The sequence below is a fragment of the Pangasianodon hypophthalmus genome, chromosome 1, assembly GCF_027358585.1.
Source record: "Pangasianodon hypophthalmus isolate fPanHyp1 chromosome 1, fPanHyp1.pri, whole genome shotgun sequence".
NCBI lineage: Eukaryota > Metazoa > Chordata > Actinopteri > Siluriformes > Pangasiidae > Pangasianodon > Pangasianodon hypophthalmus.
In genome coordinates, this window is record NC_069710.1 from 24,888,283 (window position 1) to 24,900,932 (window position 12,650).

At 37.7% G+C, this 12,650-nt stretch overlaps 2 protein-coding genes and 1 long non-coding RNA gene across 3 annotated transcripts in view; 1 reads left to right on the forward strand and 2 right to left on the reverse strand.

The window, feature by feature from the left end:
* On the reverse strand, nt 1-4,726 carry cldc1 (C-type lectin domain containing 1). The gene is made up of 6 exons (XM_026940295.3): nt 4,536-4,726; nt 4,275-4,379; nt 3,822-3,980; nt 3,256-3,407; nt 2,951-3,072; nt 1-1,160 (listed from the first exon to the last, which is right to left on the reverse strand). Exons 1-6 carry the CDS (start codon nt 4,630-4,632, stop codon nt 998-1,000), a joined length of 798 nt encoding a protein of 265 aa, XP_026796096.1. The 5' UTR covers nt 4,633-4,726; the 3' UTR covers nt 1-997.
* trim108 (tripartite motif containing 108) lies at nt 4,576-10,520 on the reverse strand. The gene is made up of 6 exons (XM_026940006.3): nt 10,026-10,520; nt 9,095-9,190; nt 8,057-8,290; nt 7,847-7,917; nt 7,629-7,744; nt 4,576-7,409 (listed from the first exon to the last, which is right to left on the reverse strand). The coding sequence occupies exons 1-6, from the start codon at nt 10,458-10,460 to the stop codon at nt 6,859-6,861; spliced, it is 1,503 nt and encodes a 500-aa protein (XP_026795807.2). The 5' UTR covers nt 10,461-10,520; the 3' UTR covers nt 4,576-6,858.
* Nucleotides 8,230-12,650, forward strand: part of LOC117597700 (uncharacterized) — a 12,376-nt gene continuing 7,955 nt past the window's right edge. The window contains exon 1 of the long non-coding RNA XR_004578452.2: nt 8,230-8,370. This is a non-coding gene — a long non-coding RNA (uncharacterized LOC117597700). The remainder of the gene's footprint in view (nt 8,371-12,650) is intronic.

Below are 12,650 nucleotides of genomic sequence, written 5' to 3' on the forward strand. Positions count from 1 at the left end.
AAATATTAAACTTTGCTACATTTATTTTTGATAATGAGTACATTTACATGCATTTAACTCAATGACTGTATATACAGTATGTCACTAGTTTAACCCTATAAGACTGTATGCCAATTAAAAGACAGTATGGGTAAATAAAAAAATAATAAAAATACTAAAATTTCAAGACCCAATCAAAACAAGAAAGTCCACACGTCAGGCAGCAAATGCTTAGTCAGCTGTAGCCATGTCTGAGACAGTGGAGGCAGATGAGCATCCTCAGCCCAATTTATCAGTTTTAGCTTCAAAGGAAAAAACATGATAATGATCTGCAAATTGTGCGAGTCAAAACCTGTGGAGATGTCGGCATTTTACAGTTCAACATCCAATCTGCGGAAATACTTACAGGTAGGCCGTTAGCTAGCCGATTTTATTGATTTTTGTACAAAATGTTCACAGTACTCTGTACTGTATTCTAAATCTGGAATTATGATTATGGCAAAGACAGGGATAACAAATCCAATCCAACAAAACAAAACAAAACAAAAAAGATTCTTGGACACTGCAAAAGAGATTTACATTTCCAGGATTTAGCAGATGTCTTTATCCAGTGACTTACAGAAGAGCTTTATAGTCTCCATCAAAAACATCCTCATGCTAGTACAGAGGTCAGAGTCTGAAAGCAGTATGAAGCAAAACCCTGTTAGAAAACACACAAATCAGGCAGTGTTGTTTTTTTCTCATGTTGTCTGTATCAACCCAAAAGCTGATCTAGCACTTCTGGCATCAACGCTGCAAACAAATCCGTCCAAAGTCTCCTCATGCCAGTGTTGCAATCTTTATTTACAGAAGAACTGAAACTCTGTCAAATCGCTTCATTTTTAGAGGATAAGCACAAAGGTACAAAAGAACACTTTCAGAAGTATACGCAGCACAACACTGTTTTTTCATATAAAAAAAAAAAATTCAGTGTTTTTGAGAGTACTATTTCATTTTCTATCTTTAATGGCTCTGTGAATCAGTTTACAGTGACGGCATCCATCTCACAGATGCGTTTGTAGATGTGGTCACAAGGCACATCAAACCAGGATTTCGAGTGAGAATTCAGCACGGCACAGTCTTCACCATGAAGCCCTCCAGACTGGTGATTATTGGGCTCTCCGTCCCATTCATTCCAGTACCTGGAAGAAGCAACAGTGAGCTCAGGGTTCAAAGAAAAAAACATCTGTCTCTTCAGTACGCTCTTATTGACTGTGTCATAGGCATATCGGAGGAGGATGTAATGGGGAGTGGATTTTTCAGTCAGAATGAGCTTGATCTTGGCAGCAAGTACAATGAAATGAAACCATGTCTTTGGCATTTTGTTATTTGGCAACTATATTCAGTTTTCTAACTGTGTTAACCAGAATTGTAGTCAAGTCAATGATCAACAAATCCAACTCAAGACTCACGTAAGCAGTTCTCACGACTAAATAAAGTCTAATTGATCTCACCCTAACATCCAAGCTGAGTCCAAAAGGTCCAAGGCTGGGGAAGCAGGCTCTATTATAGCTGAAGTAACATTATTTAATGTTAAACAACAGTTAGTTCTGGTCCCCTAATTTGATTGTATGAGTGGCATTCCAAGAGTGCTTATATTTAGTATAATTATATTTAGCACTGGGTGGTTTCACTGTGTGTATCACTCTGCTTGTCTGTGTCTGCCACTTAAAATTCCACTTCTATGGTTAATTGAAACTGTTATTAGAGTAGAGTTAGCGACATCATCCATGGACATGGCAAATGATACAATTTTAATGAATATAACTCCTGACTTAAAATATAAAAGTTCATCAGATGAAGATGAAAAGGAGGAAGGGATGCAAATTTCACCAGATGCACCTTTAACAGGAATATATAAATCATTGTGAGCTAGCTAGCCAGCTAGCCAACAGGCTATCAGTGAGTGTAGCTTCTTTGGGATCTATTTCCTTTCACGGAGCAAAGATAAACAAATTATTTGGCCATATTGAGTCCAAAATGTCAGTTACTTGATATTAATTTCTTATTTATAAAACTGTTGTATAAAGTCAACACCACACTCACAGTCATGCTGTTATACTGAATATCAGCACGGCTGTGATTACCTGCGACCTGGTGCCTATGACTGAATCACAGCCGTGTTGATATTCAGTATAACCGCACTCTAGCTCATGTGATATTGCTTAAGTGAAAAAAGCTCACATGTAATTTGCCTGAATTTGCTCCCTAATGTAATAATGCTCTCTAGAGAATAGTCATAATAACAATAATTTATATGTAGCAAATTGTATATTTGTAAAATGTTGAATATTTTAATGTTCATGTTCATGTCTCATCCAGGGTGTATTTCTGCCTCGTGCCCAATGTTCCTGGGATAAGTTCGGGATCAACAGCGGCCCTGCCAGGATGATGAGGACGTTTACAAATAGCTTCACTAATAGCACAAATATTAATAAATAATATTCATTAGTTCAAGTGAGGTTCAAGGAATCAGCATGACTGTAGGCTTCAGGAACAGATCTTACCCATAGTTAAACAGAGCTGTTAGATGATATGTTTGTTCTACCTCCTACAGCCTGTATATACTGAAGAGGAATGCATGTTGGGTAAGATCTGTTCCTGAGGCCTACAGTCATGTTGACGCCTTGGGTCATCTAACAAACATCACTTGAGCTAATGAAGTATTGGAAAGGCCATTACAAAGGAGAGTTCCCTCAAGGGGAAACAGTGAGGGGCAGTCGATCAGAGTGACAAAACACCATTGATATATAGCATGTAATAAACTCCCCTTGACTGCATTGATCCAGTGCATCTTTGTTTAAAGTAGTGGCTGAGTCAAATATGTCAATTGTGTTTGTTTTGCTTTCACACATTTGTGTGTGTATGTGTGTGTGCGCATGTATTAATCTGTCACATATGTTTTGTATTGTATATGCTTGTGTAGTCTTACGTTTTATTGACTAGTGTTTTGTCCACCCATTTCCACACGCCTTCCTCTTCAATGTCTGACAGGCCGATCCAGTAATAGTAGTCGAAGCCACTCAAACTGCGGGCTATTTTCTCCAGAGCAAGCTAAATAAAAAAATTTTTTTTTTTAAAGATTTATGCATTAATGTGCATAAATTGTTAGCAACTACACACACTGTTTTTTTTAAATTACACATTTTTTAAATTTAGGCTATAGTTTTTGTAAAAAAAAAAAAAAAAAAAAAGAAAAGCTGGTGTGTATAAAAACATACACACCCACATACTTACATGTTGCTCATGCGTGTGAAGTATTGTTAGATAGCTATTCATAGATGCACAGCTCTCCTTGCTCCTGATCCAGTCTAGTTTGTCATCGCTAAAGAAGTAGCATTTCTCTTCTATATGTCTCCAGCCATCAGGACACGGCATGCACTGCTTCACTAGAAGAGACAGTAAGGGAAGACCAAATAAAAGAACATTTGTGAAATAGATGAACTAACATTTAGTCAACACAAGCCTGATATTTTTCTTTATTTGCACTAGAGCTTTTAGATTAGAAATATTAATATTTCTGCATATGGAGAATTTATGGCACTTTTATTCCACATTAGTGAAGGAACTTTACCATGTCAGAGAGCCTAAGAGCTAGAACGCATTCTGCAGATCCACATTAAAGAACACAACCAAATGAGAGCAAATAATCAACTAATCAAAAAACTGTGTAGTGTAGTCAACACGACTGGGAACACAGCACACCTCCAGATGCTAAGTGAAGATACATTTCCACTTTGCTGCATTAATGTGCCTCGGTTGGATATTTCGAATGGTACAGCACACACTTGTACGTTTCTCACCCTCTGTTGAACAGGTCTTTCCGAGGCTGGTGTAGTCAGCGCAGAGGCGGGAGAAGCGCTCCTGCAGGGACAACTGTTGCAGAGACTGAATGCCTTCCTCAGAGAGTGGACTTTGTGTAGTCACCACGCTGGGGGGACTGCTGGGGTTCCTTTTAACCACTGCAAAATGTGTGTGTGTGAGAGAGAGAGATAATATAATATAATATAATCTGCAATTTGTGTGCAGTTATATTTAGTCATGGATTACTTAATGCAGGTGTAATAATACATGAATTACCTTACTTAGTTACTTACTTTGATTGCATGAATTATGGTGTTTTAGTGCTGAAGTTTGTTGTAAATGTTAACTAATGCAGTAAATAGCACTATTTAAGGGAAGCTTAATGTAAACTGTTATCTTGCAAGTAAAGAATCAGCATTGACCAAAAGTATGTGTAGACGTGTGTTACTCACAGAAAACAGCCAGTGCTATGTTAACACATAACGAAATGAGCAGCGTGATGATCAGGAAAATCACCATCTGTCTCCTCATCCACTCCACTCTTTTAATAGTACCAGCTACAACATAAAGATATCAGGGTAAGTCAGTATCATCCTTGTGGAAACACACACGATTCATGTCAAGGTTTGAATCATGACTGGGTCTGACCATCTGTGAACTCATGAACATACTGCTCTTTTACACACACACACACACGCACACACACGTGTTACCTTGTCCGTTGTGTGATGTGTAGAGTATAGGTTTGTTTCCTGTGGCTGAGTGGCTATCCTCTGTGAACTCCTGTAGGCTGCTGTAGTTCTCCTCCATGATTAAATGCCTAGTTCTCTGAAGTTCTTAAACACGATCACAGTATAAATGCAATTATATAATCCTTTACAATCACTGTGTCCTCCTGTTATCAGGTTTTTGATTCAAATAGCAAATTCCTTTGCAAGTTTAAATAAGCTAATGCTTTGAGAAGGCAGGGCTTCTCTACGTTTTTCCTCTTTCCTTTTACTCCCCCTCACAATGTCCTGCCAGTTTTTATCCACTTAGTCACGTTCTCCATGTGTGAGCCATGTGCAGACACATGGATAGGCCTGTGAACTCTCACTCAGAGAGACAGTGGGAGGAGAAAGTAGTGTGTCAGAGACCAAGATTCTGGAGGAGGGCAGGAACTTGCGGGAAAAGGCAAGGGAGGGAAAAACACTTTTTGGGCAATTCTAAAAAAAATAAAATGTCCTTCCAAAAAAGTGGGAATTTTGCAAGTTTTTTCAGTGATAAATTAGTCATTAGTCATTAGTGATAAATATGACATTACATACTGAGCTCATCAACGTCAGTTTGTTTATTTGTGTTCATTTATGATTCATGAAGACCTTGACTGCATTCACTAAATGCTATATACCAGTATATACATACTCAGTGAGTGTTGAACTGTGCTTGAAAAAAAAATCTCTTAAGGTTTTCAGTAAAACAAACCGCAGTCCTTCAGATGCATCTGTACAGATTGTTTCTGTCAGTGGCATAATTAAATCCATCCATGCAGAGTCAGGAAGGGGGTAGGGTTGGGGTAAGCTTACATAATATTGTGCAAATACAGAGAGTCCAGTTCAAACCATGACTCACCACATGGAAAGGGACATGAAATGTAGTAATCAAGCTGGTTGGGCATAACATGACAATGCAGTTTTAATGATGAGTCCTGATTTGTTCCTGTTTCTGTATGTGGAAATAGAAACACCATGTCCATGTCCACAAAAGGCTTAAACATTGAAAAACAGTTTACACTAAAGCATTACCTCATGTTTGTAGATTGTAATGGGAAATAAATATTTGCCTAAAACGGTCAATTAGAGCTGCACACTAGACAGACAAATATTTATAATGTATCTTTGAGGTACATGTCTTATTTTATTACATGTTTGTAAAAATCTACATAATGTCCCAGTGGTTGGTGGGGTTTTGGAAAATATCCAAAAACGGAAAAGTGGGAAAAGATTAAAAAAGAAGTTAGCATCTTGAAGGGAAAAAGAAATACATAAACAAGTTTTTGAAGACAAGTTTTATTGAGGTTTTTCTTGGACATGAATGTGTCAAAACAGGCTAATAATTTAAAAACACAGATGTTAAGTGTTAGAAAATGCATAACCACCAAACAGAAACCATGTTAAACTAATTACTGGTAAAAACAAGGAACACAGAAACAGGAAGCAGGGGTAACTGTAGGGGCCAAAGTTAGAACAGAGGATAACCAAGCCTATATAGGTATAGATCTTTTGCACTGGTTAAGAAATGTTCCTACACAGCATACAACATGGTTAGACGAATACACTGTTAGAAAAAAGGAAGTGTGTAAGTGCTCTTTGAATAAGTAAGGATGCTTAATGTCCTTAAAAGGTTCCACTTGGAGTCCTTTCTGATAGAGAAACACTATTTACATCGAATCTTAAAGGTTCCCCAGAGGAACAACTGAAGAACTCTTAAGGGTTTTCATTTCAACTCTTAGAAACAAAGAGTTGAAATGAAAACCCTTAAGAGTTCTTCAGTTGTTCCTCTGGGAATACAGCTGAGTTTCAAGGAAAAACAAGGTTCTATATCTTAATGTTTTGAGCGATTTTTGTGTTATTGCTAATTATCTATGAAAAAGCTCTCATGTGATTTTGAATCCGAAAATGGCATCTATATATATTTACAGTATACATTCTATACACAGTTTTCTCTCAGTAGTCATTAATATCCATAATGCAGACCCCAATGCTCATTAATATGCTCATGCATTCATTAGCTTGCTAATAACCTCCTCAAGGAAAGGGGAATCATTTTGCATTTCAATACAAGCAGACGTCTTCTTTGAAATCAGATTTCTGTGTGTCCCCTTGTCTCCTTGTCTGTTTCAACCCTAAGCAGAGATGGATCATTTTTTAATGGTTACATAAATACTTGTTACAGGTTTGCCTAAAACCTGAGAATATTAACCTCATTATGCAATTAAAGACATAGATATCTAGGAGAGCTAAGGGCTTTGAGATCAGTGAGAATTCTAGGTTGGTATCATGGACTGTGGGCAGAATTAGACTCATATGAACATACTGTGACTGGGTCGTTGTTCGTTCCGTCCAGGTAAACTCCTGGGAAAAGAATAATAGAGCATGGCAGGGCAGATTTGTAGCTGGTTATGAGGATCTGCGTCATGATGTCTGCATCATAGAAGGAGATCTGTTTTCTGTCACAGTCCAGATAGAGCCCTATTTTACAGGGCTTTCTCTTGACCACGATGGGAAGCTCATTGCCATTTGAGCTGAGGGTATATCCTTTGCCATTTTTGAGGTGGAGATATACAGCATTTGAATCGTTTGATTTTATTGATTGTTTTTTGGATGTTTTTTCCACCTCTGTCTTAACCCCTATACTCCAGTCTAACTTGTTCCCAACATCTAACTCCCAGTAGTGCTGGCCAGACTGGAATTTCTGTTCAGAGATGACACCTGGATTGTAGTCCTTGTAATAACTGGATTGTCTGTCTGCCTGCCGTACACTTGATTTTCCTGGTGATACCTTCAGGTAAGAGTCTCCAGGATCCATTATCCTTAAGATCTCTGGAACTGGAGTACAAAACAGGAGTGTCACTAATGGAAACGAATAATGAACTAAAAGTACAAGGTTAAACATGATCACATGGACAACAGTGAATGAACGCTAGCAGCTACCCATTTAATTCTTTGTTAGCAACTTTGACTGCATTTAGCAAAAACTCACTTGGCCAGAATACACTGATTTAAATCATCTACACTGTCTTAAGTTCACAGATGTAAGTATTTTACCTGGCTTGACAGCTCCCAACATGGCTTTCCATACAAAGAACTGCAGGTGAGTCTCATAAGGGCCGAGGAACAAGGAGTGTGGAATCACATTAAGACCTTTTACCCATGACTCGTACCTTCAATAACAGGAACAACATTAGTAAATTCATTTAGAAATAAATATGTCAGACTGATTCTCTAAAAATACAAGTAAAAGTGTGCTATTGCTATTAAATTACTTGACATCTGGATTCAGGTTGTGTTTTATTTTCATTCTTTCTGTAACAGGAAATCCTTTTTCATTCCACCACTGTAAAGGGAGATAAATCACAGTAATAAATTTTCCTACAATAAAATAAGGTATGATTATTAAATGACCTAAAACTAGATTAGGGTATAAACATGCCACATTGTTTAATGCATTGTGAATGTAATATGTGTGGAGTTACCTGTAAAAAGAGATCAGGTTGATTAATGTCCAGTGCAGATTGGAAAATACACTCTAACTCTTTTCCATCCATCAGTTTATTGTTGATTATGGACGTGTTTTTGCACATGGCCGTGACGGCATCCTGCTCTTGAGTCTCCAGCTGCTTTTTTATTTCCTCCTCTTTCTTCTTTAGGAAGCGGTGCATCTCCTCAAACTGAGCAGATATCTGGGCTGATAGCTGTTTGGACCTCATCTGTAGTGTTTAAAGAGGTATTTTTGGGTTGACTTTATTCCTAACTATTTGTGAACTACTACAGCAGTACAGTGTCTTGCGTAAGTATTCACCTCACTTGAACTTTTCCACATTTTATGTTACAACATTGAACTGAAATGGTCTCAGCTGGACTCAGCTGGACTCAGCTGGATTTTACCAGTTTGATTTACACAATATGTCTAATATTTGAATGTGCAACATATTTTTAATTGTGACAAAGGTTTAATTAGATATTTGTTGGCTGCATAAGGGTTCACCCCCTGACTCAAAGTTTTGTCCCAGACCTGTTTTGATTCATGATGCTGTTATTGTAGGTATGAACTCTGGGGCATTCCAGATGCGGGTGTATTTCTACTGCGATATTTCTACATGTGACACTTTAATTGCACATCAATAGACTCTATACAACTATGTAAGTGACTTCCGATGGCAACTGGTTACACCAGAACTAGTTTCACAGCAACAGGGTGAATACCTATCCAATCCTGTCACAATTTTGCAAACGATATTGATCCACACCCCACCCCATTCAATTTATGATTTATGATAAATTCTGATTTATTTTGTATAGATTCATGACATTTAAAGCCAGTTAAGTCCATTTCATGACAAATTGTGTAGTAATAAATACTAATGCAAGACATATGTATGTTTTAGGAACAATAATTTTGAAGATCTATGTACTCTAGCGTAATATTTATATTGACTGAAAATTCAAAAGAATACAGTGTTCACTGTGTACATCTAAGAGATAATTCTTTAAATGTACAAAAGAGTATTTACCTGGGTTTTAGTGACCTCAGTTGCTTGTTTTTGGGTCATGTCATTCAGCCGTCCGTTCTCTTTGTTGAGGAAGCCCACAGCACCCTTTAGTGTCCCCTATACAACCAAACAACAGTGAAAAGATCTGATGGGAAATGCGGATTTCTTTTCTACATATTTCTGTATAAGCAATACTACAGATGATACATTTCAGGGGTAGAACTGAAACAGAAACCTTTCTGCTTGAAAGCTGTCCAGAATTCCAGCAGCACATACCTCCTTATACTTATTTCTTTACTAATATTTTGAATTATACCACATAAAGCTTCTTCCTAAAAAATCATTTTACTGCTTCAAACTGTTTTGTGGAATAAAACTCACAGGATTAGCATTTCTTCCTCAGAATCAGATACTTGTTACAATATCATGCAAGCTTATTTTGACATTCAACGTCACTTTGAGGCTCATCGGACCTGCCGCACCTTTGTTGTTTACCAGCTTGTACTATTCTAGATTGGTTGGTTTTTGCTTTGCTTAGACAGCTGATAAAGTACTTATGCACTTCTGACCAAAACATCCTGTTTCTCAGGAAACTTTGTGTACTACTCTGCACTTTTTTGTATTACATTTCATGTAAAAGAATTCACTACTCCCTAAATTCTTCTTGGTATATAAGCTAATAGCTTGCTAATAATACACTATATGTATATATAGTACAAAAGAAACTATATACAGTATATAATATGTAGAATATATCTCTACGGCAGCTGAGAAGCGACGCATGAGCATAAGATTCATGTTATGTTCATTGTTGTTGCTCTACAAAGAGATGCAAATTAAATGCAGGCATAAGTGGACAGGCAGACATGACCTCTGGAGCAAAGAGAATATGATAAGGTTGTTAAAGAATACTTTTGAATCCCGAGTCTTGTGGATTTACATGTATATTTACCTCGATTATCCGAGCAGCCTCCTTCACAGGTTTAAAATGGTGGCCTCGGTGCTTGTCTCCATCTCGGCACACCACACACAGAAGTTTCTGGTCTGTTTCACAGAAGAGCTTCAGCTTCTCGTCGTGATTGGCACACATGAGCATGTCATTCAGGGCTTGGGGTGCTTCTGTGGATGAGGTGTCCGTCTGGACTTGTTGTGCTGTAAGATGCTGTCTCACGGCACCCGTCATATTTCTCAGAAGTCGATTGGAGTGCAGATCTTTAGCTGTGTAGGGCCTGCGACACTCAGGGCAGAAGCTCTGGCCCTTGCTGCCATGCATGTGGCCGGTGATGCACTCGCGACAGAAAGAGTGCTGGCAGGGCAGCATCACTGGATCTGTGAAATCTCTCAAACAGATCGAGCACTTGATCTGCCAAGACAGCTGGGAAGCCATTTTAAACTGGAGACAATGTTGCTCAAGGAGAAGCTCCTTTCTCAGACCTTTTACAAAGCTTTCACTTTTGATTTAACTTCGACTTACTTCCTGTTTTACCTGCTATTGTACCTGCCTGAACTGGCTCGAAAAGCCGTCCAACTAGTCCTCACACGTTTACACGTGACGTAGATAACACATTTATCTACATCAGACTAGAATTTACACTGCTGAAACATTCTTGGGTCTTTATTATTTTGGTTGCTAAGGATGTCACTTTTGATAAGACTTGACAAGCCACATATTTACAATATTGACTAAATTTAGACGTAGAATCCTTCAAATACCAAGAAGCTACATACAAAAAAAACATGCTAATAATAGTAATAAAAAGATAGGTTTAAGCATAATATCCATCCTTCTCTTATTAAAATATATATATATATATAATTATAGATTATTAAAGTTATCTAAGACACAGACATTTTAAAGGAGTTTTAAATTTATATAATTTATATCATCAGAGGGTGGAACACTAAGCAGCACTGGCATAGAATATACCTACATTGGTATAACAGCATGCAAAAAACTTAATAGGTTAATGTACGGATATGTAAACAAATCAAAGCTAATATGCAACTGATAAAACATGTGGGGTGGCTGCTATACAAGTCCAAGCACATTAATATGAACCTATGATTTACCTTGCAGCCAGAACTATTGCCAGAGCTGCTTTTATAGAAAATTAATCAACACTTTTTTGATCAGATTTGAGAATTTAATAGCATGGTGGTATACAATATTTATAAGAAGCAGACTAGGATATTTAATGTGAGCCACTCCTGGAAGGCAGGAATCCAGCCAGTGGAGATTGGTGATTGGTCTGCTCTATAGACATACTATACATGATAATATACTAGTGGGTGGACAGGCTAATATTGACCAAAAAACAGAGGCACTCCTGAGTGGCACAACAGGAAAGAATTCACCCTATCATCTGGAGAGGCAAACCCATTGAGACTGCGCTTGGTCACAGAATTAGAAAAAATATGATCAATCAGAGCAACACAGTCAATCATGGGCGTCTGTGAGCTCAGGCATGAAGAAGAGGGCGGATAGCACTTTACTCCGAGTGTGTAACTGTCACGCAGCATGAACAGCAGCTCGAAAAGCTGCAGCTGGCTGGATTCACATGTCTCAGAGGAAGCATGTGAACCCTCCATAGTTGGTAGCTGTCATCTAATAGGAGAGGGATGGGCGGGAATTGGCCAAAACTAAGTTAGGGAGAAAACTGGGGGAAAATACAAATAAATAAATAAATAAATAAATAATACAGGTTCAAAAACAAATCTTTTTGGCTGTATGTACTCACAATTCTTATTCAGCAGACAGGGTCTATTGTTTATTATTAATATATGTTTAGGTATTTCTTAACATTTAAAATGACTACTCACTCAGTGTCTGTTTTTTTTTTTTTTTTTGTAATGGAATCACACTCACCATTCCACCACTGTAAAATTACACACACAAACCCATTTGCTCAACCCACCTGCGTGAATGGTTCAGGTTGTTGCATGACAAGAGCTCTTTTTAATATCTCTTGGTCTCTTTTTCCCTTTAGCAGTAATGTATCGATCATGGCCTTTTTTTCTGCCATGAGAGCTTTTCTCCTCCATTTCCAGCTGCTTCTTCACCTCCTCCTTTTTACCTCAGAAACTGGTGCTACTCCTCAAACTGAGCAGAGATTTTATTAAATTAATCATTAATAAATACTTTATGTTACGTTCACATGATATCTGGAGCTTACCTTGGTTATTTGTATCTCTGCAGTTTGCTCTATGACCAGATCATTCAGTTCTCTGTATCTGATGACAGGCTCCTGAGTGCTCTCTTCACTTCCTTCTCAAAGATAACAAAGATTTGTATATAGAGTCATTTGGGTAACACTTTAGAAAACTTTTCCATAACTTACTGTTACTTGAAAGTTAATTATTTCCAACACTTTTGAATGGAAGTCAATGGAGAATATTTGTTACTAATTGCTACATTACAGCCTTGTACTGTTGTAGGTTATTTCGTGCCTTAAGACCTTGACTGGCTAAATAAAAATAACACATCAAGCCTGTGCTCCTCTAAAGAGACTTGTTTGTGTGGACACTAATAAATTATATGGATATTGAAATTTTACACACTGAGGTGTTGAAATAGACT